The sequence below is a fragment of the Helicoverpa zea genome, chromosome 14, assembly GCF_022581195.2.
Source record: "Helicoverpa zea isolate HzStark_Cry1AcR chromosome 14, ilHelZeax1.1, whole genome shotgun sequence".
In the NCBI taxonomy this organism is placed as follows: domain Eukaryota; kingdom Metazoa; phylum Arthropoda; class Insecta; order Lepidoptera; family Noctuidae; genus Helicoverpa; species Helicoverpa zea.
Window position 1 is genome coordinate 733435 of NC_061465.1, and position 24351 is coordinate 757785.

The window sequence follows — 24351 nt, forward strand, 5'->3', positions numbered from 1 at the left end:
TCTGTCTGTAAGCCCGTCCGGTTATCACGGCAAAACTGTTAAGCTGATTTAAATTTTCGTAGGAATATATGTAGATAGTCTAGACCTGAGAAAGAAATCCGGCTGTGGAACAAACATAAACAATGAAAATAACAACTAAGTACAAGCAATAGCATTTGCTCCAAAAAAACTAATGACTCAGTAACTCTACACTGGTAATTAACAATAAACACTGTAATGTCTGTTTTTGTTGTTGCTGTGATTGTTGCGAGTTCAAGTCCTTGAGAACTGGCCTGCGGTCAGTGGCGGAACTGAACCAGTTGAGTAACACAATACCACAGGTTTGTAAACAAAACTGAGATGATTTCTATAGCGTCTTACGTGAAGTTCTTTATAACTGCTATTTAAAGAAATCTTGGTAAGGCATTTTCGCTTTTATTGTTTGTAGTTGAAGATTGAATGAAAATGGTCGATTGTGTGATTAATAACATAGTAAGAAGTGGGTAACTGCGTTAAGTGAATTTTTTTACACCTTCGTGTATATTTCTTGCTTTTGAAACAAGCGACAGCCTGGACTGTGTTTACCTACTTTTAAGTATTTTTGGTTAATTTGAGACTAAATAAAATACGTTTATTTTTAATGTAAGTAAGTAGTTTTCCTTGAATTAAATTGCGTATCTGATAATCTCATATTTTTCCGGCACGGTCCAGTTTCGAAAAAGGTTTTTGTTCCGATCCTACAGTACCGATTGCAGAGCCTTGTGCCCAATCTGGAACACGTTTAATGCCGTGTGTTAAGCCAGACTGTCCTACATTAAGTTGCGTGTTTCATAAGTAGTCTAATAGAGGTGCGTATTTCATATTTATAAAGATTTTTTTGATACGTGAGTGTTACTTGTAGTAAAGAGTGCAAAGTCCCTATTTTGAAATGTACCGGAAATGGCCTTTTTGTGTCGAAGTCTAGACGATAGTTAGACTAATACCGTCTTACCACAAAAACTTTTTAACGTCAGTTTAAGACCTGTCTAAAAAATGTCAAATTATGACGTTGACATAAGGTTCATTTTGGAGACACATTTTTTTTAGACAAGTGTAAAACAGTTGTTAAAGTTTTTGTAGTAAGACCAATAAAGTTGAAGGTTTTTTGGATCAAAGCAATTCTATGAATAATACTCTAAGTGTGGCATGCGGTCGACAGCAATTGGGAGACAGCTATCAATTGCAACGAACTCGTTAACTAATAAATTCGGATGACCAAATGAAAAGTAAAAATGACTAGACAAAGTCCAAGGTCAAAAGTTGTGGTGACTGGTGACACGGAAGACATTGCTTAATATCTTAAGCTTGGGTGACCAAGCGTTAGCCACTTTAAAGCGTAAAGTTCTTAAAGCCTGAAATGTTGCTAAGACAAAGGCTCAATTTTCTGCTGACCGAGCTCGGTAATCGTGGAACAAGTTACTTTAAATAGGAAGTGCATATAAAGGTCCTCAATTAAACATGGCGTTATACGATAAAAATGTTTAAACAACATAGCATCAAAAATTTTATCGCCTCAGTTGGAAAATAAAATGCTTTCTCTTTCCATTAACATTTTCTCATTTGCTTTTGTGTGAACATTATTGGAAAGCTTGAATTTTCCGATATGCGGGTATGTAACACTAACAAGGTTACCGTATTACTTATTATGGTGTCAAAGTATTCCTAATAGGACCCCTATTAAATCAAATTACATAAACGTAGTTACGTTCAAATTACGCGACACACAATAATTACTAACATTAAAAGGGATGATTACGGAACTGTGTCGTGTTTCGGAGTAATTCCACGTTTGGACTGTGTAGGCGCAAATTACTACTGGATAGATAACAATTGGTTAAGTGAGCAATGAATTTCAATCTGAATAGCTTATAATAGCTATTGGAATTCTATTAAAGCAGTGGCTGGTATTGTGCGCAGAAATCTATTAGCTATTCAGTTTTGAATTAACTTTGATATTGTTTTTTAGATCAACCAGCTCGGCTTTTTATAAAGGCACAATATCAAATAAATATATGGATAGAAAATGGTAATGGAAGATACCTATGTATTTAGATGTATTTGCCATTTACCATCCATATTTTTATGGCACAGCAAGAAGTTGGGACAGTCTTTACATGGAGAACCTTCAGATTATTAATTTTTTCAATACCGTACCATCTGGTACCCCATTTTTGCAAGCATTACCATTTTGGGAATGATTGCCAAATATGTATGTCTTCAAACTTAAACGAGTTCTGGTCATCCTATATGTTTATTATTGTTTATTTACATTTTATCCTGTACTTATATGTATTTTCGTTAAACATGGTATGGAATATTTCGAAAATACGAAATAGCAGGTACTCATAAGGATTTTCTTCCGTTTCTTTTTGTCAGCCGGACTCATTTCTCTAGGAACGAGAGGTTTCCGTTAACTACTTACAACCTATTTGAGTAACCTTCTGTATTAGTACATAATGAAAGTGGTAAAGTAAACATAATACGATTAAGTAATGAAGTGTCAAAAGAAAATAAATGACGACACTTTTCCATAGTACCGAAACAACAACAAAAAGCGATGACGGCATTAATTCCCCAAAGTAACCCTTTATTAAAGTGTTTGTGAATAAATTATGTAACATTATATCTACGTTATAACATTATATTATCATTGTTGTTTTTATGCGTAGTAGGATCCTATTTTTTAGTATTAAGTGATTAGGTTATTTTACTTTTTTTATAATTTAAAGAGAGCGATTACGAATAAGCGTTTAACCTATGTATATACCTAATTTAGGTTTTTTTTGTAATTAAATGATTACTATGTGAGCTATCAATATTAATTTTCTGTCAAAGTAAAAGTAAGAGAATTAATTAAGATGCTTCCTTTTACATACTCCCAACTCTTATAACAGCTTTCTTTTCTTCATACTGAGATCTACATAATTGTCTAGAGTTGCAAGTTGTCAGGCTTGGCTAACCATCCGTTGATATCAAGATTACATATTTCCGCTCAATTTGCGATTACTATCGTGATTTCTCCGATACAAACGAAGTCGAAGACTGCATACTTAAATTCAATGTCTATAACCCTCATTGAATAACAGACGTGACCGTAATTATGGAATCAAAGATTTTTATATCCGAAAATCTCAAAACTCAAAACTTATTAATAAATAATATGTGTTTAGAAAGTATTTACTTACAATACAAATAACATTAACAAAAATGAAAGCAACTGAACAAATACTTAAATGTCAATCCTGTTACCAACAGTCACAAAGGTACACATACATATGGAAATATGTATGTGACTCAGTTTATCTACAGAAATATTGACTTACCTATCGATAACATTGTAAAAACATCGATATTTCCCCAACCTTAACATTTATGTCAGACTATCTATATTCTTTCTAAATGACTCAATGTTTACATAATTTATTCAGTCTGGAACCTTGACTGAAGGGTGTGTCCCTATGTCCTGTCCATTACGTGTATAACTTAATTAGAATAAATAAATAAATGGTGGTCTTATCGTCATGTTTATCTGTGACCTTGGTTGTAGTTGATAACGTCTGGGTTCGTTTATTATTCAACAGGAAAGCGGTTTCAGGAATATTTTCCGTTTAATGCGTATGCGTGGATTGTAGATAACTGTTTAAAATGTTAGGATATCTCAACTATTCATTCTGGGATTAGAATTATTATGATGAAATGTATCGAATTAAAGGACAATTTCAGGCAAACAATTTTAAGGACTTTCTGTAAGTATTTCTTATTGGCTTGACTATAAATTAAGTTTTTTTTTTGTATTTGTACAGTTTAACAGTTTAGGTACCTACTCTTTTCTTTACCTAGAATATATTGACCTAAAAGAGTGTCAAACTTCGAGTAGGTACCTACTCGGTGGTAGGTATATTTTAACCGACTCTCCCAAAAGGAGGAAGTTCTCAATTCTGATGAATATATGAAAACTTATTCTAAAAACCAACCTGTATCCATAAGCCCACTCCAGTTTGAGTTTGCTCTGCGGCGGCGGGGCCACCTTCGCAGGGTCCAGACCCTCATGCTCGCTGGGCCCATACAGCACCACCGGTCTACCTCGCAGGTACATCCGCATGGACCCATCTTCCTCGTTGTATTGACATGTGTGGGTACTGAAATGGAGATTGAAAAGTGAGATGCGGAACCATGGCAGTTTTTTGGGAGTGATTGTTGAACCCGAATTTTGCTATTATAATTTTGTTGTTTCAATTCAAATTGGGAATGAATCTAAATAATTTGAGGCGGAAGGGACGGATAATGGGAAGGAAAAATAAAAGTCAAGTTTCACTTGTATTTCTTAGAATGAAGTAAGTAAAATGTATGACTGGGAATCTTGGAAACCAATTTATCTAATTTCCTCTTAAAAGTAAGACGTTAACTCGGATGATTAATTAGTTATGCAATTGTAGTTTGTCAACAAATAGCAACAGTTAGTACATGTTAGTATTAGTATGTATACGAGAACACATGCAGACCCACATTAGATTACCTTCTTACATGAAAAATTAGATACCATCACCAAAGTCAAAGTCAAAGTATTTATTATTTGCAAAAACATAGGTGTAAAATAAAATGAAGATCTTAAAGTTAAAATAGTGCGCTATGTTTTGTCTATGGTGAGACGTACAAATATGGTTTAAACTACTTACTAGAATTAAAATAATAAATTTTTACAATTAAAACTAGAATTAAATATCTAAATTAGTCGTTTAAGAACTCATCAACCGTATAAAAACATTTCTCAATTAGAATTTTTTGTAATGTTTTCTTAAACTTATGAAGAGGTAGTATTTTAACCTCCGGGTTTACCCTAGTATAATTGATTTGCAATATTCACCTAACTTTTTCTAAATGAGTATATTTTTCCTAGTATCCTTATTGCATGTATGTAATTAAGGTAAATGCGTAACTTTTAGTTGTGTAAGTACTAATTTTGTAATTTTTAATGAATTACCCTGAATGTTAACTAATTACCCTCAGGAAACCCGTTAATTTATTTAATCAAATTGATTGCATCAAACCAACCTAAAGTAAGTGTTTTGTACATTTTGAGAAAACCTATCACTCCCAAAATATAAGGAGGACTAAGTACAGAGGCATTACGTACTATAATAACAGATAAAAGGAGAATAGGCAAATTAAAGCAACAAAACAAAGCATTACGTAAGCGTATTAAAAAAGCATGACAATGACCAAGGCCATATTAATCCAAAAGCCGAGATTTTCAATTTATAAGTGTCAAGCGACTTACATCGGGGTGAATGACATTGTTACCGCCAAGATGCGTTTAGCATCTGCCCACTACGAAAAAAAATTATAGCGAACCGCGCAGTAAGCCACCAAATGTCCAGCTACGCGATAGAAATAAATCTAAAATAAAATATACAATGTGTTATGCTTTTATACAGAGTATAATGATCACTGATAAAATCTGAATATATATGTATGTAGATTCCTATTTTACACGCAGTGAATGTGCGGCATTTCAACAGTTAACAACAAACTTCTGTCACTTTTTCATAACACGTTATTTTATTGTTGATCATTAACAATAGCACGGCGATTTCATGTAAGATAATGCCTTGTCAAACAATTGTAATTGTAACTCATTTTACGATTGATAGAATTATTGTGGTTGGCTAAACGTACCGGTGATTCTAAGGCAACAAAACTTTCATAACGGCATCAACTGATAATAATCACGGAAAATATTATTTAAAAAACTTTACCCTTCTTCCATGGCGCCAAAAATTTAAATAAAGAACTTTCAATTCTTCCGAATAAGGCAAAGATTTTAAAACACTGACACGAACTTTTTTAAGAACCGGTATTTCGAGGCACGGGCGCGAATCGTATACAGCCGGCTACCGAGAATACTTTAGCCAGACTGCGTGCGTCGAGGACTAAACCGAACATGGAGTTTGTTTCAGGTATAAGACGCGAATCTTTTGAATTGGGACGATTCCATTACCGTTTTTGATTAGACTTTAATAGGGAACGCAGTGGAAAAACTGCAATGTAGTGTGTGTAACGATTATTAGTCTTAATGACTGCAGCATCGTTGTACGAGTTTTGCAAGCTAAGTGAGTCATCGGTATGATTTTAATGCGCTGCGGTGACGTTACGAGAGTTGAAGGAAATTATCATTTTACAGGTGTTCATTGTTGACTAGATAATGCAATTTACCGCGGTCAGATCAAGGACAAGTATCTTTACTTAGTAAGTATACATATGGATAGAATATATGCAATCTCCTTCATCTCCCAGTACATCGGCCTACGTAGTGGCTGAAAAAGAATTTCTTTCTGATATTGAATTCCATACACGTTAAAATACACGTTAAAATGTCCAGGTAAATATCACAATGTATAATGACATAACATTAAATAGAATGCAGAAAGTCACTAACCAGCCGAGTACCTGTCACAATAGTTTTACAATGCTACAGATTTTTTTTTATTAGATTTCAATTTTGGTTAATTGATTATTCTGTTTATGTTATATACAAATTCATAAAGGAATATAAATGTAATAGATAAACATTAATCTTAGGATCTAGAAGTACATAAGAAGTAGTTTCATATGACAAAAAGTTATTTTATTTTGTTCCACCTACGAGTAGCTATTATTCTATAAGATCTATTCAATAAATACTTATTTAAATTGACACTAGTATTGTGCATATTTTCTGAAACCAATACTTGATCGATGTTTTAGGCCGAAATTGAAATATTTTAGCTTGAGTAAATTGACCTTATTACTACTGACACTCTTGTTACAAATTTTAAAACAACGTTTATTATTATTTAGACGACGAAGAATCAAATCGGAGATTTAGTCTCAAGAAGTCAAAAAATAACTGAGCCCTAATAAACTATCAATAGATGACTTATTTTGTTGTAAGCTTAACTGTTAAGCTGTTCTTAGTTCAGTGCAAGACCTATATAATTTTATCTAATGCCGAATATTTCGCCGAAGCCGAAACCGATTTCCCACACTATCCGCCCGAGTGATGGCCGTTCGTCCGCTTCATGTAATTATAATCAGATGCGCCAGCGCGTGGGCAAGTTACACAATACACGGTTTTTGTCCTGTACGGCCATAAAAATTGCCATGCGAAACGGATGCCAATGGTTGCTATTAGGTGGAAGATGTAATTACTTTGATGTATTGGTGCTTTTAATCAATTTCACAATGGAAAATAAATAAATTACAGGTTTTAGAAATTTAGAACATGATAGTGGTAATATAATTAAGATTAATTATTTTTTAAATCAATAAAGGCTCCGAAACTACTGAACCGGTGTAAAAATTATAACTTGCGGACTTGCGGAACCGCGGGAAACCATTAAGTGTGGAATATTATTAATTGTTAATGTTGCATTTTATTAGTTAAGTTATTTATGTAAATGAAGTCCTTAGTGTTTCTATGCTCTTTACATAAGCTTTTGGAGTGTCATATGAGTGGATCTGCATTATGCTGGTGTAGATAAAATGTTAGATATATTTACAGTGAAGTACCTAATCATCTATTAATTTATATGTACCTGTTTCCGATTTTAGTTTTCGTCTACAAAAGCAAGATTACAGAACTGAAAATCTCGAAGGTTAAAAAGGACTTGACAATAGTATTCACGACACACTCCACATTGTCCATATTGAGCTAACCATATGTAGTTAAAGCCAATTGCAGTGAAGGTCAAACCAGATCATTTATCTCTTGAAGTGAATCTTCCGACTACTGACTTGCCGTGTTGCGTCAACTCTAAATAACAAATAATTACTGGTTTTTACGACCTAAATACACGAGGTTTTATGTATATTTGATTGGATGAAGTTTAGATAACCGTTGTTTTTTGCTAAATTTTGTGATGATGTTCCTAAATTGCTATACATATTTGATCGAGAGTCAAACAAACATTTTTATATACCAAACGTAATTGCTAATCGTTACCAATATTTTGTAGCCTTAAGCAGAAGTAGGAAGAAATTAGCTTGATGGTAATTTGGGTAGATTACCCACGCCATTTCTTGCTTGCTTACCCTTCTAACTATCATGATACTTAGGTATTTGCAATATTCAAATTATTATTAGATAAAGTTGCAAACTATTATATAGTACCATCACCTTACTACAAATTAAAACCCAAACTTCAATCCGCATTCAATATTAGTCCCCAAACTGTTAGGTCCCATATCCCTTCACCAACAAATGCCAACGTTTGTGCCAACTTACCCATGTTTCAAAATCGGTCCATTTTGTGACGGCTTAGAATATAAGTTTAGCAACGACTTTGTGGTTGTAAATCTAGAGGAAAGTACAAAAAACAATTAGACATTACAGGAAAATAAAAGAAATTGATGTTTTAGCAAAGAAATCACATAATGAAGCTGTGTTGCTATTGCAAAGTGCTTAATTTTTAGCGCATGTGTGTGCGAAGTGAAGGAAAGTGTAAATAATAGAAGCTAGTTAGCGGTGCTGATAATATGAATATTTTACCACTTTTCCCTTTTGCTATATTCATGTGTTAGTTGATTGATATCGTGATCAAAAAGTTTTACTAAACTCAGCACTAGTGTTACGTTTCTATAGTGAGTGTTTATTTAGAATATTAGATCATGTTTTGATAAAATAACTGTTAATCGATTACTGACAGTAAAATAAAGAGGAACATTATAAACATTGTTTAATCTGTCCAATTAATGCAATAAACATTTTGATTTCCAAAATAACAAATTCAGTTTATTCAGTGCTGCTATCTGTTGCAACAACACCAAAACAGTTTACACAACAGTTCTCACATCCACCAACAGATGTCGCTAGTTCCTTCACAAACTACTAGCCAATATAGCACCGCTAACGTTGTATGGTGTTCCACATACCTGGAGTTTGGCAGGAGGCCTTGCGCGTTGAAGTCGCCCGTGGAGTTCCACCGCTTGGTGAGGCTGTTGACCCCGGGCGAGACGCTCTGGTTGCTGGACGTAGAGTTGTTTCGTGATCTAGATGCCAACGATATCACTACGATACTGGCTGCTTAGCTAGCTAGTACTACAATGGCTTTGAAGCAAGCGGATAATCATAAATAATTGGTCGTAACTAGCAGGGAATTGGGATTCAGCCCTTATTTTGAATATGCTTTATAAAGATAACATAACATATAAAAATGACATCTAAGGACCTTCTTATGATAACTTGGAGGGAAATCTAATGGAATTCGTAATAGAGATGTTTTATACTCCCGGTTATCCTGTCACACATTCAGCGTTTATCACAGAACATAATAACTAGAATACCCACCACCATTTCAAAATCTGCTAATACTACTACATGTTCGATAAGACTACACTATGCTCTTTCTTATATTTATGAACAGTAAATTCCTACAAAGAATTCTTTCTTATATTTAACTGCATTAAACATCATTTCTTTATAGCGTTTGGGTAGGTACAGTTAAAATTGTAAATTCTTACAAAAATATATCGACCTTTGCTTTGCCCTGTAAAAACCCAAAACGCATTTATTCTCTTTTTTGTGGATACAGTTTGATGACTTTTTGCAACATTCATTGCAAAAAGTTGCAAAAGGAACTTAGTCACAAAGGCATATTGCACAAAGCTAAATTTTAAATATTCCTATTCTCTTTTCATTATCGTGCCGTGCAGATTTTTCATAAATAAAAATATTCTCCATGCGACTACAGGCACCTCTAATCCTTCTAGAAACTTTGCTATTCATTTTTTCTGCCATTTTTAAGTCAACATCAGTGGCATATCATGAACCTCTAGAAAAATTCGTAACGAAACGATTTTCGAATGGCATGCAGTAGGCAGTTACTACCGAAATAACTTGGAGACTGAAGCTAGGCCCGAGACACACCGGAATGGCAACAGCCGGCAGCGACGCGGCGATTATTTCAGTGAGCCGCTACCATTGCGGTTTGACTCGGGCCTTAGCACGTCATATGAACTCCTGCGTCATACGTAATACTCTTAAACAGACACGTATCATAAGCTATATTCACCATTCAAAAATCGATTCCATTACGAACGCTTCTAATTAATCATCCTTGGTACCATCCCCACAGGTCTACCTAACTTCATATAATACCTGTAAGGCTGTGGCGGGTGCGGCACATGGTGCGGGGCGGGCGTGGCGCGCGGGGAGGGCGACGGCGCCGGCGACAGCGACGACGATGATGCCGGCGAGTCCGACTGCAGCGACCCTGTGGACTGGTGCTGAGGACCGCGTCTGGAACGAAGGACAAACGGGTTAAAAAATTATTATAAAACTAGCGACCCGCCCTGACTTCGCACGGAACAACAGTATTTCAAGATTTGAAGATTTAAGAGTAACTATTATAGTAATCTGTGATTTAAGCGTACAAAGAGACATTGAGACCGAAAAAGCGACTTTGTTTTATACTATATAGTGAAGTGTGAACTTAATGTTATAAATGTTTCATTTCACGATAGTGTCAAGTCTTTGTGTGACATAGCGACTAGGGACACTCGTGAAATAAAACATCGATATAAAAGAACAAGACCTACTGTTAACAGCATGCAGAGCTCTCAGAATGAGAATGAGTACCTATAATTATTCTCTTTCAGGAAAATCCAAAAGAAGATCAATTAATTACTATTCCATTATTTTATGAATATATTAACATAAATAAATAATGACATACCTTTGTGGTAATGAGGATGTGCTGGAGCCGTAGCTGGACGTCCGTTTGGCAGTCTCTCTGTATGAAGGCTGCCTCAGTCGGAGCTCCCGAGTCGGCGTGCCTGTAGAACCTGAAGAAGAAGTATGTCTTATTAGTTTTATGTATTTTAGTAGGTACTATGTACTACGTATGTGAATTTCCTAGATGTAAAGGTAGGCAATTTCATTTATTGATCATCACCAATTTTATGTCAAGAAATCATGTTTTTTGTAGTTAAAGAGTGCGGTTTAGGGTTGGTAAAGATTCATATAAATAATCGAAAATCTATTAATGCAGTACAACTGTCAATAAAAAAATTGCTCTTAGATTTTCATAATTATAGGGCAATTACATCATACATAGTTTAATCTTTGGATGTAAAGCACGTTATGCATGGCTTACATTAGCTTTCGCGCATAAAGTAAATGACCTTTAATCTGCATTTAAGTAAAGGAAATTAACTTCATCATAATTTCCCATTCGTAATAAACATGAACAAATCATAGAAATGGATTGCTTCCGTGGGATAGAGAAGTGCATTGCTCATTAACAATTGATCTTCGATCGTCCGTAACCTGTTTGGACTCATTTCAATACGTTATCCAATCGCCTGCATGCATTGCAATATTAAAAACCCTATAAACCAATAAATTATTGAAACTTATCTGCTCTATGCACCTAATGAAAAATGAAAGGCCAATACGAACTGGGCCAGGTATGTTGTGCTAGGCTCATATTTATTACATTTATATAATAAAAACTGTACCAAACAGTGAAAGGATATAGTTTCGTAAATATTGATTTAGTTCGGTAATCAGCGGTGTATAAATATTTTTTTAGGTTTATTACTGCTTGATTGGCAATCGAAAAATCTTTTGATGGAACTAAAATCTATTAATGGCCAATTAATTTATTGCTTTATGGCGAAAGTTTTTAAATTTTGTTAGAACAATTATTTTAGGTCTATACAATCCGACGATATGGCTTTACTTTCTTTCTAGGCCCCAAGAAAAAACCCAAAATAGGGATTCTCATCTTCACTAAAATGAATCAAGGTTTCCTATTCTTTTGCTGCCCTGTAAGTAACAACCTGGCAAAATGTCTTCCCATCCAGATGCTTAAACTAGTTCCTTCAGGAATCAGCTAAAATACACACCAGTATAAGCACCATTCCTTTGCCCCGTGGTAGGCGCTGTGGGTGCTCTGCCCTCCAAGGCGTTGAGCCTCCGCAGCGCATCAGCCAGGGTCGACCGGAGACACAGCAACTCCTCGGCCTGGCGCGCGCATCGCACTTCCAGCTCAGCCACGCGCGCCGCCAGACCCGCGCCTTCACCTTCTAGCATTTCATCTGGAAATAAGATAAAAATCCTGGTTAATAAGGGCTTTAGAAATAATAAATAGTAGGGTACCTTATTACCTATGAAGACATAATAAAGAACTTTGAATTTGAATAACTTTAGTTGCGTAATCAAGATTCGCAGGAGTTTCTTTTGTATGAAGACAGATAGTTGACCAAGATTGATAAAGGTCAACGAAAATCCTCTTTTTAAAGAGTTAAAACTGTTCTTATGTATTGTAATGGTTTGTAGTCAAATAATAGCGTAGCAAAGGTTTGCGGACTTTGGATAATACGAAGCAGCAGGGAACCAGTTGTAAGACCAGCCCGGTCTGGACTGCGGGTTGTTCGAAAGAGACACCGCGGCCCCTGGTACATAAAAGGCCTACGACGGAACACGACGGTTTTTAGTCAGTAAGAGTCTGACACTCCCTCACCGCTGCTAACCCACAGCGGGAGGGGTCATTTGATGATTTTTAACGTCACTAAAAAAAAAAGACCAGCCCGGTCTTACCAAAGATCCAATCATTACCGATTAACAAATCACCGAGATTAATGACGCCTAATATTGCAATAATCATAAAAGCGTCGATGTTAAATTAATTAACGGACAGCCATTGGCAATTAACTTTTGCTTTCACGCATTGCCGTAACTCATATTATTCGTGATGTTTCCTAATGCTGATTACAGCGAAGCCACGGCTTATGAATGATCTTACATCAACTAGAAGTATTGGATAAGATATTTGCAAAGCATCGATGGGTTAACTTAAAATTAATGATAGCAATATAAGGAAATAAGACAGTCCTAAAGTTGTAAAAACAGGTTACGAAGTTGAAGTCCACAAGATGACCGTCGAAGATATAAAGGCCGTGGAAGACATTACGCAAATCACCGAACAGATAAGTGTTGATGACTTTATCATTACTCCTGATTGTTAAGCAAGCGGACCAATTACGACATGTCCTAATGCGACACTCGGACGACTTAGAACAGAATTGGTTTGCAAATTCAGCTCCTTCGTTGACAAACCATTGTGTCCCAAACAATAGTACAAACGAGTGAGCAAGCAAAAAAATTGCATAATCACGTGTAAAGGAATTTGGACTTTATGTTTTAGGTGGAAAGGTTAATTAGAGAAGAGTAAATAGTGTCGTGTGTGATTGTATGAATGCTACGGTAGAGAGCTATCGGTTTGTTGAAGGACATGTTTTGTTTACTTTATTTATTTATAGCTGGCTCGTTTTCAGTGTATTCAATTGTAATGCAAGTGTTATTTTCCATCCGTTATATAACATATACGAGCATAGTAAGAAATGTATGTAGGTCTAGGTCGTAATAGGACTTATAGAAGTCCAGGATCGTTAAATCATCAGAGTAGACCTGTTGGTTTAATTAATTTTTAATTCTTTGACATCCAAATTCTTCAATCATTCGTTAGTGCTAGTTAAAAATGTATAAGACATCCATTTGATTACAACTTGCAGTTTTAACTTTGGGGTTGTTGGAGAAAATAGGTAAACTACTACATTTTACACAAAACCAGGATATAAGCCAACAGAACACACGATAGCAAAACCAAAAATAAGACAGCATCCAAAATAGTGTGCTCAAACTAAAACATTATCTACGGTGCCATTAAAGAGTTTCAATCCATGGGACTCACGCCACGCTGCGTAGACATCATTCATGGTATCCCCTGGGGAGTCACTTGCCCTGGAGCTCCTCGAATCCCGGTCCCCGTGGCTGTCCATCTTCAGTGGCACTTAGTGGACGATTTGGCACATATTAGCTTACGATACAGTTCAATCAGTTCATAATTGGGGTTAGGAAACTTCTGTTTAATAGTGGAATTGATATTGTCTGCACTTGTTTTGCTGTTATTGAAACTATTTGGTAACTTTTTTAATACATTTCGGAACTAGTTTTGTTACAGTTAACAAATTTTGTGATTGGTTTATATTGTTTAGTTGCAGATAAAGAAATATGTGTTTTTTTGCTTCCAAGAGAATGATTCTGCAATTTTAGAGAGACTATCTAAAATTCTTATCTCGGCAGTATTTGAGTCATGTTCCAATTCCCACATACTACAAATTGGGTTACTTTTTATATTGAGATGTTTAGCATTGATAAACAAACTCGCTAGTTTGGACATTTCGCAGATAGATACATGCAAACTTACGACGGAATAATTGCAAAAATGCGTGTCAAAAGCTCACTTTCCCACAAATTGAGGAATTCGGATAACGGTGAATACACAGGTGTGGTCGTTTGCATAAACATGTGCATTCTATCGGTAACTGTACTGCTCATCTCTTGGCCATGTGCTGACCTTTTTGTTTTTATTGACACTACGTGAATAACGGAGGAAAACTACCATTTTTATTACTCGAGTGAACGATTCTCTGCAACCTTTGTAATGAAGTTATGACATTTGTAACCGCAGACAGAGTTACTATTGACAACTAGTCGTAATTGCGCTAAACTTTAAAACCACATCAAAATAAAATCTAAAAGTTTACGCTTTTGCAACAATTGCAACGTTTAATCCCCAAAACTTTAACCGTTGCGTAATAATCAGATAATCCCGTTAGGAAGTAGTGAATTCTTACAAACAAATGTGATTCCGATTACCTATAGTTTGTTTTGTATTAATTATAGGGCAATGCTCTGAGCACACAGTTTACATAATACACGATAGATCACGAAAGTAGGAAGTCACCGTTTATTGGACTACAATCACATTGAAATGTTAGAGCCTCTATACACGAGCTTGCATTATGTGCCGACTGCTGAGAAGTCCATAAGGAAATCAACATTATTATTGCATCGAGAATTGTAAAATGTTATTTTATTACAGATGCTTAGTTGCCTAAGATTGCTTATATTATTTGAGTTATTATTTTCGATTAACCCGAAGACATAATGTTTTTATTATAAAACACTAACTAACCCATTGTTTTCAGCTGTATAACTACGCAAGACATTTATTTGCAATAAATAACCTATCAATCTCGAATTCGCTAATGGGCAAGTTTCGCAAGCTAATATAGGAAGTGACTGCAGACTGCAGTAAATGTACCGTGTATGTGCACACTAACATTTTCACACAACAACAAACTGCTGATATTTCTCACGACTGAGAAAGTTACGTGAGAAGATCCGCAGAAGAAAAAAAAACAAAAGTGAACAATGTTTCACGGCTCATTACGATCTTAATTGCCTTGAAATAAGGTCGAATTTACAGCTATAGATTTAAATTGCTCTATCAAACATAAGTGGCACGTTAGAATTAATACTGTATCATTTCTAATGGTGTTTAGATTGAATGAACAATAGTAGTGATTCGTTTTTAGGGTTCCGTAGCCAAAATGGCAAAAACGGAACCCTTATAGTTTCGTCATGTCCGTCTGTCCGTCTGTCACAGCCGATTTACTCGGAAACTATAAGTACTACAGTGATGAAATTTGATGGGAATATGTGTTGTATGAACCGCTACAAAAATATGACACTAAATAGTAAAAAAAAGAATTGGGGGTGGGGCCCCCCATACATGTAACTGAGGGATGAAATTTTTTTTTTCGATGTACATACCCGTGTGGGGTATCAATGGAAAGGTCTTTTAAAATGATATAAAGTTTTCTAAAAAACATTTTTCTTAAAGTGAACGGTTTTTGAGATATCAGCTCTCAAAGTCGTAAAAAGTATGTCCCCCCCCCTCTATTTTTATAACTACGGGGTATAAAATTCTAAAAAAAAATAGAGGTGATGCATGCTAATTAACTCTTTCAACGATTTTTGGTTTGATCAAAGTATCTCTTATAGTTTTTGAGATAGGTTGATTTAACTGTAATTTACGGAACCCTTCGTGCACGAGTCCGACTCGCACTTGGCCGGTTTTTAATGTTCAGAGTAATCAAAAGGTTTCGTTTTGTTTTAATAGTAAGGTGTAGCTAATTGGGCTGTGGTTTCAATTTATGTCATCAATTGTGAAAATATGTATAGTAAAGTGCATATTTATCGGCTTTTAGTCATGAAGGTGGAAGATGATTATTTACTTATATGCAATACATTAAAGAAATAAAAGGAACTTAGTAATTCTAGTTTCCATTTCCAATTACTAGTTAATACGAGTCTATTCTCAACCTGCCTAACTACAATGATAGAATTTCTGCGGGGACCAATTTCCATCATGTAACTTGAATATAAATAAGCGAATTGTCGTCAAAGGTAACGGGATTATTCCCGTTGAGTACTAAACATTTATCTGATAGTTAAATGTTATCTTGAAGGCGTCTCCGAGTCTACGACTTATAGTACGCTTTATTGCTTGGCACGAATATCGTGGCGCCTTCCAACTGTGTACGGAAAGAATTGTGTTTACTACGTCTGGGGTAAGGAAACTTCGTTTTATGTGTATCGTAGGTTGAATGACCAGCAACGGCGTATAACCCTAAAAAAATGGTATTGACGAGGATAACAAGGTCAGAAGACGAACTGTAGAAAAACAAAAGAATTACTACGTTCTAAATTGTCATGATTAATGAGGATGGGATCTTGACAAAAATACACCCAAAATCTTGCAATGATATGTACTGTTTATGTTCATAATGGGAAAATTTATAAAATATCTAAAACAGTTGATCTACTTCTATACACTCCAGTCAAAACAACATCAAATTAAATACAACTTAATATTTCACATTTAAAGTTAGCAACTTTACGTTAAACCCAACACGAAATGCGCCACTACTAAAATCGCAGCTAATAAACTTAGCAGTTTGGCTTGTAAACTTAATACTTTACGACTGTAAGCGGCTTTTAATCATAATAAAGAACCGTTTGTTGTGTATTTTAGTATTCTCTTCAATTCAGAATGGAAAATCCAGTCTGAAAGTACTTAAGGTAATCGTACATCCGTAGAAGGTAGTAACTCAAGGGGTATGGTGACATTGCCAATCAAATCACGCCATGACAGTAATCCCATGGTTGACGATGAGCAACCGGATATGACGGTAACAGGCCATAGAGACCACTCATAGAGGTTAGGACACACCGGTGAACACACACAAACAAACACAAACCATGTTATTATCATGGATGAATTTCGAAAGATAGATACATTTGAGAGGATAGGAATAAGTTAATGACAGAAAGTACTAAAGCGTATTTGAAATAGCAAACTCGTTATAACAAGTATCATTAGAGGACGGAAACTTCATACCTGATTATTAAAAAACAAGATTCTATTACAGAGCAGTTTATTATAGGGAGTATCATCCGCAGGAAGTCTTAATAGTCCTTCTGTAGTTAGTTTTAATAACAAGATGATCAGATTAGATAGAGATTGAAAAACAAGCTAGAAAAACTTTCAAATGTCCCAAAGAGAAGGGAGTAAATATCGCTTAGTTAAATAAGAAGAGTGGAAAAGAAGAAAAATGTATGGGTAAAGTCCAGGAATGCGATTGAGGTTTAACCAGTTTTCGAATCCTAGGAGCAAGAAATGTTCCTATGACGTTTCGCAGATGAGACCCCGTCCTAACATCGTCTACTATCGGATATCTCATTGTAATGCTGCGCGTGCGACCGCTACATGCATGCTGAACGCGCCATGAATTTTAATACGGAACGAAATGATGTAAATGAACAGAATCGCTGTAATTCTGCCAGCCTGTCGTTTGTGACGACTTTATAATGTTTCGATTTGTTTTGGAACAATTGAGGTTTTTATCGAGGAACTGTATGGAACTGTAATGTAGGAACTGTAGGAAATGTAGGAACTGTAGGATTTTGTATGTCATTTTCAATACATGTTATTATTTCTGGCAGATTCCGATTAATAAACAAAATAACATCATCTCCAGTTTCTCTTAACAAACCCAGTTCTGTTGACAAGAATGCATTAACAGATACTACAAAACAAACGACATCTGAAAACAATTCTAACAACAACAATAAATCTACGTGAACAGACATGTAACTTGTAATACATGACAGTAAACCAGTGGATGATGAATGCAAGCTATTCACTATTCAGCCGAGTGAACCCAACACACCGTCTCGCTCCGCTGGTATTGAAACCGATGCTTGTCAATGAGATACGGACGCTTCTCGAACGTGACAGTTCAGAAATGTGGACTCCTGATCAAAGATAAATAATAGTTTGTAAACAGAGTCGTTTTTGCTAATAGTTTGCTTTGAGCTCGGTTGTGACCGTGATTTTGTTGGTTTGATTGATAGAGTGACATCATGTTGCCTTGAAAAAAGTTGTGGTTCTTAGGTAATCAGGCAAAAGCTTGTAAACCTCACGTGGACGTTCAATCAAGATGCATACAATCCAAAAGCAGTCAAAAACAATATCTGTTTTGCAAAAATTGCTTTTCAAATTGTTGTTTTCAATCCGCCTGCAGTGACGTACATAGAAATGTATTGGGATTAAGTAATAAGTTACTGTATATGGAGACTGGATCAATATTCCCCCATCGAGAACAACATCACTGACTGGAAATAACTTAGATTGCAATTCATTTCAATGTGAAAAACATCAATAATTTTATCGTCCGGAGGAAGGCTAAATGGTTTATCTCATGTAATCTCTTCACCATTTCCTACTTTTAATTACACTCACACATTTAAAACACTGTTTTAAAAATAAAACTTTGAATAAAAGATGTCCGCATTACGACAAAAAAGGAAGTGAAGATTTTTCTCAGACATCATATTATTTTAACGTAGCCTAAGTTATTTGTTAATCACGACTTGAGGATTGAAAATAGAAATGCAAATAAGTGTGATGCAATTACAGTAGACATCATTAACATATTTATATTATATTAACTGACTCAAATATTTAGCGAATGAAAATAAAGCATCAGAGTTTTTGCTTTAGATTTATAAATCTAGCTAGATTGAGACAATAAGGAAAAATAAAGTATTGAATGGCATTTTCTAGAAGTCAAACATAAACTGAAAATTATAAACATCAAAACAGTAGATATGGTTATATTTGCTCACTTAATGAAATGTCACGGATTACTTTTCTGGAAAAGAGAACCCAGTAACTTAAATTGACCGTATCCGAGTAAGGGGTACCAATTTCGTGAAGTGGAGAAATCCACGATATGGCTACGATATAAACTTGCACCGAGAAATAAGAAACATGAGGAAGAACCTAAAAAAACAAAAAGCAAAACGTGGACGGTGTAGAGCAATTTCAAGGACTAGGATGTTATCATCTTACCTCAGCCACTAAAACGTGAACTAGAGTCACGTACAAACATTATTCTAATCTAACACATCAGCCATCAGTGTTTACCCTTCCCTGACGTCACGCAGGCCGACTAGCCACAATATTTGATTTAAATATTTGCAAGTTTGTTAAACAACCTCACGATGTAGTAGAAATGGTTTACAATAGCTTAGGATTCTGCTACTGTTATAATAAACTATTCTTCATCATCGACAATATTGTCGTATGGAATTCCTGATGGATTATCTATTTTATTAAATAAAGGGGCATTGGCATCTCCATTACTACCTCTAATGTTAACAATTGTCTAGAATACGTTCGTAATGGTATAAACATTCCCACCGCTTTCCTTTTACTAGTCATATAAAATTGTTTTGGGTTTTACCAGTGCAGTATCGACATCATCTTTAGTACGAACTTCGTTAGCCGATTCCAATTTTAAGTTCGGTATTTTTATCACTTTTCCGGAATCCTAATTAAGCCGAAAACACATTTAAACCAAAGCTATTAGAAAAGTAATTGTTCCCATAAATAAGGGACCTTGACCAAAAAGAGGTGTATTGAGGTAACCCATAAATCTGTGAACCCAACACAAGTTGAGGTTGACATTAGTGAATATGGTCGAAACCAAGCCAAGCCTCGCATCACGTAAATTGAGGCCACATTATTATAATTACACAAGAATCGTGGAGCTGAATGACCAGTCGTTTAGCAGCTGTAATTATTTGAGATGTCTCTTTTGCACAGAATGGTTAACCAAACATATGGACAAGATTTACTGCGTTCTATGGTATTGTTTGGTATTATATATGTATATTGCTTGAATCTCAGAAAATGGTCTACTTTTCATCAAAATTGCCCTAATTCACTCGGTACATTGATTCGATGCTCAAATAAAAGCCGAAACCCTATTATCTTATCCATGTTCACCGGTCACGGAGCACACAAATTGGATTAGTGATTGGAACACGCAAAAAATGGCTTCCATTAGACAGTACCAATTTCCTATTTAATAATATATGAATCTAAAAATACATATATTCGAACATATCAATACGTTTAGCAAAACAAATGCAGGCAAAAAATGCACATTGCCAAATTATGGCGACGCGATTATAACCTATGTTTTTTCTTATAACCTCACAAATAGCAGTCCTGTTTAAAGCACAATCACAGACAATAGCACCAATTTCACACTGCACTTTTTAATTTTGTTTTTAAAAGAAAACCCTGGCCCAGGTTTTGAGCCGGCAGCTTCAGCACTAACTGAATTATCAATTGGGGACACACAGCTGATTAAACACAAGACGACACGGTTCTAAATGAAACGAGATCTGAAATAGAACCTTATCATCATAGAGGAAAAGTAGAAACTGGTGGAAATGGAAATACTGGGAACCCTGTCGTAGTAAGCGGGGTAGGTCGACGCGCATGCGTGTGGTATCACAATGAACCATCAAAATGTATGCAGGTTGTTTGGATTTGAGTCCTATCTCAGGGAGAGAAGGTTGATACTCGAGAAGATGTGAAGCCGCGCGTGCGTGGAGGTGTTGTAAAGAAGTAAATATTTGAAATATTTTGTTTGATGATTTACAAACAGTAACCAAGGAAATGTAAGGCAGTTGTGTACATAATACTTGTTTGATTTACTTAGACGTTATGTGTAAAGTGGAGAATCATGTAGGGACAGGTTAAAAGGTACAACATGACAACATTTCTCGAAGTTTAAGAATCCGGTTTCTTTTTTAATCCAAAACAGATTCTTAGAAGATCCTAGAGAGAAGAAGAATAGAAAGCTAACTAAATATTAGGGGTTCAAGAGCTGCGACTTGGATTAGTCCCAATTCATAACACTCGGAGGTTTATTTGTTTCCTCTGTTTATTCTCCAAGATGTTTTTCCGTTCAATATGTAATCTGTTTACTTCCATTCAGGACTTGTTCATTATTCTGATGTCTGCAGTATTCGTTATTTTTATCTTTTAATGGTGACCCACTGAACAGCTAAGCAAGTAAATAATACCCTAAACCAGTATTCTTCGGTCAACAAGGTTACTGATGATGTAATATTGACATCATTCAATTCAATGGATGGCAAATGTATAGTGTACGGGTCTAACATGACCTTCGATGTCGCATTCATTAGATGAACGACTGCTGATTTTATTGTCTGGCTTTGAACTAAAAATATCCTGGCTGAAGAATAGACTATAGGTATTGATGATCTCCCTTAAGTTATTGTTATGGTTTATTACGCTCCTGCTGATGTTACATCACATAAAGATTTTAAACTCCAAGCAAAGTTAACTTCTCTAGAAGATGACTTTGCCAAAACTTTAAAGTAAATAATTTTTTTTCTACAGTTGTCAAGATCACGTCGTGTATGAGGTTATGCATAATTATTGGGGAATTCCACAAGCCACAGAATTTAAATGATTTGCTTAATTACATACTAAGGACATTCCATTCAGAATCAAGCTGTGTGTGATTGACAAATATTGGAAATGGAATGTTTGTCTCTGCGAATAATCTAAATCTAAATCTCTTTCAATAACCACTGTTTCCAAAAAACCTTTACCATTATACAAGCATGTCGTGTTTTTGATCCTTAAACCAGTTTAAGACATAAGGGCCAGGATTTTTGTTATTTTCACTTTCAATATTATTTATAGCTGTCATTAAGGCTTTATGTTATGATTATCATACGAGTATAACGCACCCATGTTCCCAAATCATGAACCACAGCCAATCAAAATTCAATACCGTCCCAAACATTTCAATGCTGTCTTTACGACTACCATACTTGTCATACAAGCGTCAATCCATTGTCACAGGCCATTACATTTGACAATATTCCATTCTTTACAGTCCAACCATCTTTATGTTATCTCACCATCGGCTCACGACAATGAACTCTTATTACAACTTATCTATGTAGGCGAATATTTATGATGTTAATAACGTTATATCGTGTACCCACTTTCTAGATAATTATCAAGAATTCTGAGAATGATATAAAGAAACTTCTGTTTGTTGTAATGACGTCCTGTCGAGCCATCCATGTGGAATGCAAGAACATGTATCCCATAGTCAATGGTTCATAACTAAGAACAGTTATGGTTATGGCTAGCCATTATGCCTGGTTTATAATAGACACACTAATAGATGAATATATTATGTAAGTGATAGCTTCGGATGGCACGTTAAACTGTAGGTCCCGGCTGTCATTGAACATCCTTGGCAGTCGTTACGGGTAGTCAGAAGCCAGTAAGTCTGACACCAGTCTAACCAAGGGGTATCGGGTTGCCCGGGTAACTGGGTTGAGGAGGTCAGATAGGCAGTCGCTTCTTGTAAAGCACTGGTACTCAGCTGAATCCGATTAGACTGGAAGCCGACCCCAACATAGTTGGGAAAAGGCTCGGAGGATGAGGATGATTATGTAAGTGATTGCGATGTGAAAGGGCTATGCTGAATCCAATCATTAGTTTTAAACCAAAACTACTTGTCAGATGCAATTAGACTTACAAAATCATGTCTAGTAGTCGATCTATGTATGTATAGTATAGTTTGGTATAACTATAAACAGTACTATTGCTTCATCATTGGCTTGCATGCACTTGACAGCATATTAAAACGCTATTTACCGTATTAGCATGCAAATGAACCATGCATTTGTCTGTTTACTACCTTATGCATCGTATAAGAATCGAGGTATTTTCTGCATGCAAAGTGATGGGACATTACAGCTTTAAATGGTATCTTTGAAGAGTTGTGTTGCAATAGGTCTTACAATAACCATATTTCTTTCCTAAAGAATCTCTTGCGAAGTCAGATCACGAAGTTGGAGGCTCAAACATAACTCTAGAACGTGCAAGCATACAGCAGCTGATAAGAATTGTAAATGGCCTACTAAAGTATTGAATTGAGTTGTGTTACCCTTCTTTCTTTGGCCTCCTCACTAAAATCACTAATTCCTATCATTAGACTCGTCGACTTGAAAGTAACGACGACCAATCATTTGGCGAAGAAGAGGAAGAGAAATTTTGGGAATACTCGACTTTTCATACGGAGAAAGGTTCCGCAATGATCAAAATAAAACAGCATTACAAATCTTAACAGGATCACGAATTCCAGGGCAATCGTAACAACCTCTCTGCTGCATAATGCATGCCACTAATCAAGGTTTTTAGAACAGCGTCCGGCATTCTACACATTGTGTGTTCCTAGACTGGTTCTTAGGAAGGAAACTGCACTATGTAAGCAACGTTACGCTGAGATCGTGCTGCGCATTCTTAGCACATCCGTGAGTGATCGACATTGTAGACAACTTGCATAACGTTATTTCTTCTCTTGACATGGCTTTAGGAGTCATTGGCAAAATAAATACAGTCAACAGTTATCGACTTGTAGAGCCATGTGAAAAGTTTTTTTTTGTTCGTTTCAGTATTTTGCGAAGTCATTTCAATTTATTCATTTTTTGTGAAAAAGTTCATCACTTTGAATGTAAACATCTATTTACTCTCATTCTACCATATAATAGACTAAAATGTGCGCAAAATTAATCAGCGCTTTTTTCGCTGCAAGATTACAATTGAGGCACAATTACCCGCTTTTTGCAGCGATTGCAGTCATCAACTAATCGGATAGCGCTAATTGAAGTATAATCAGATCCACTCGGCCTTGACCGTACTGACGTCATTGAAATGTTGGTTTTACGCAGAGGTTTGTTTGTTCACAGCTTTTACTTTGTTGCAATTGTTATTACCTGCAAGGATTTCTTCATTGTCTTTGATGGTTATGTGTTGTCCAATGACAACAGTAGTAGGTAAGTTACCATCTATTTAAGCGTTATCAGCATCTGCATTTAATTCATTGTAGTATTCAAGGGAAATGCATAGTATCAACAATGCAACGCTATCGCATGATTAGCTATCATATGGATTATTTAATGCGATTACAGCTTTTCAAACAGTAGTTCTATCTTTAACAAGTTTCATATTGCTCTTTGATTTGCTGAAA

At 35.6% G+C, this 24351-nt stretch overlaps 1 protein-coding gene across 2 annotated transcripts in view; it reads right to left on the bottom strand.

The window, feature by feature from the left end:
* Nucleotides 1-24351, bottom strand: part of LOC124636217 (echinoderm microtubule-associated protein-like 2) — a 54107-nt gene that overhangs the window by 10655 nt on the left and 19101 nt on the right. The window contains exons 4-9 of one of the 2 annotated variants that reach the window (XM_047172174.1): nucleotides 11905-12096; nucleotides 10731-10839; nucleotides 10154-10294; nucleotides 8929-9045; nucleotides 8282-8353; nucleotides 3993-4157 (exon numbers count right to left, since the gene is read on the bottom strand). In XM_047172174.1, coding sequence (XP_047028130.1) covers nucleotides 3993-4157; nucleotides 8282-8353; nucleotides 8929-9045; nucleotides 10154-10294; nucleotides 10731-10839; nucleotides 11905-12096 — 796 coding nt within the window. Of the gene's footprint in view, nucleotides 1-3992; nucleotides 4158-8281; nucleotides 8354-8928; nucleotides 9046-10153; nucleotides 10295-10730; nucleotides 10840-11904; nucleotides 12097-24351 lie in introns of those variants that run through there. The other variant, XM_047172173.1, reaches the window with a different exon arrangement.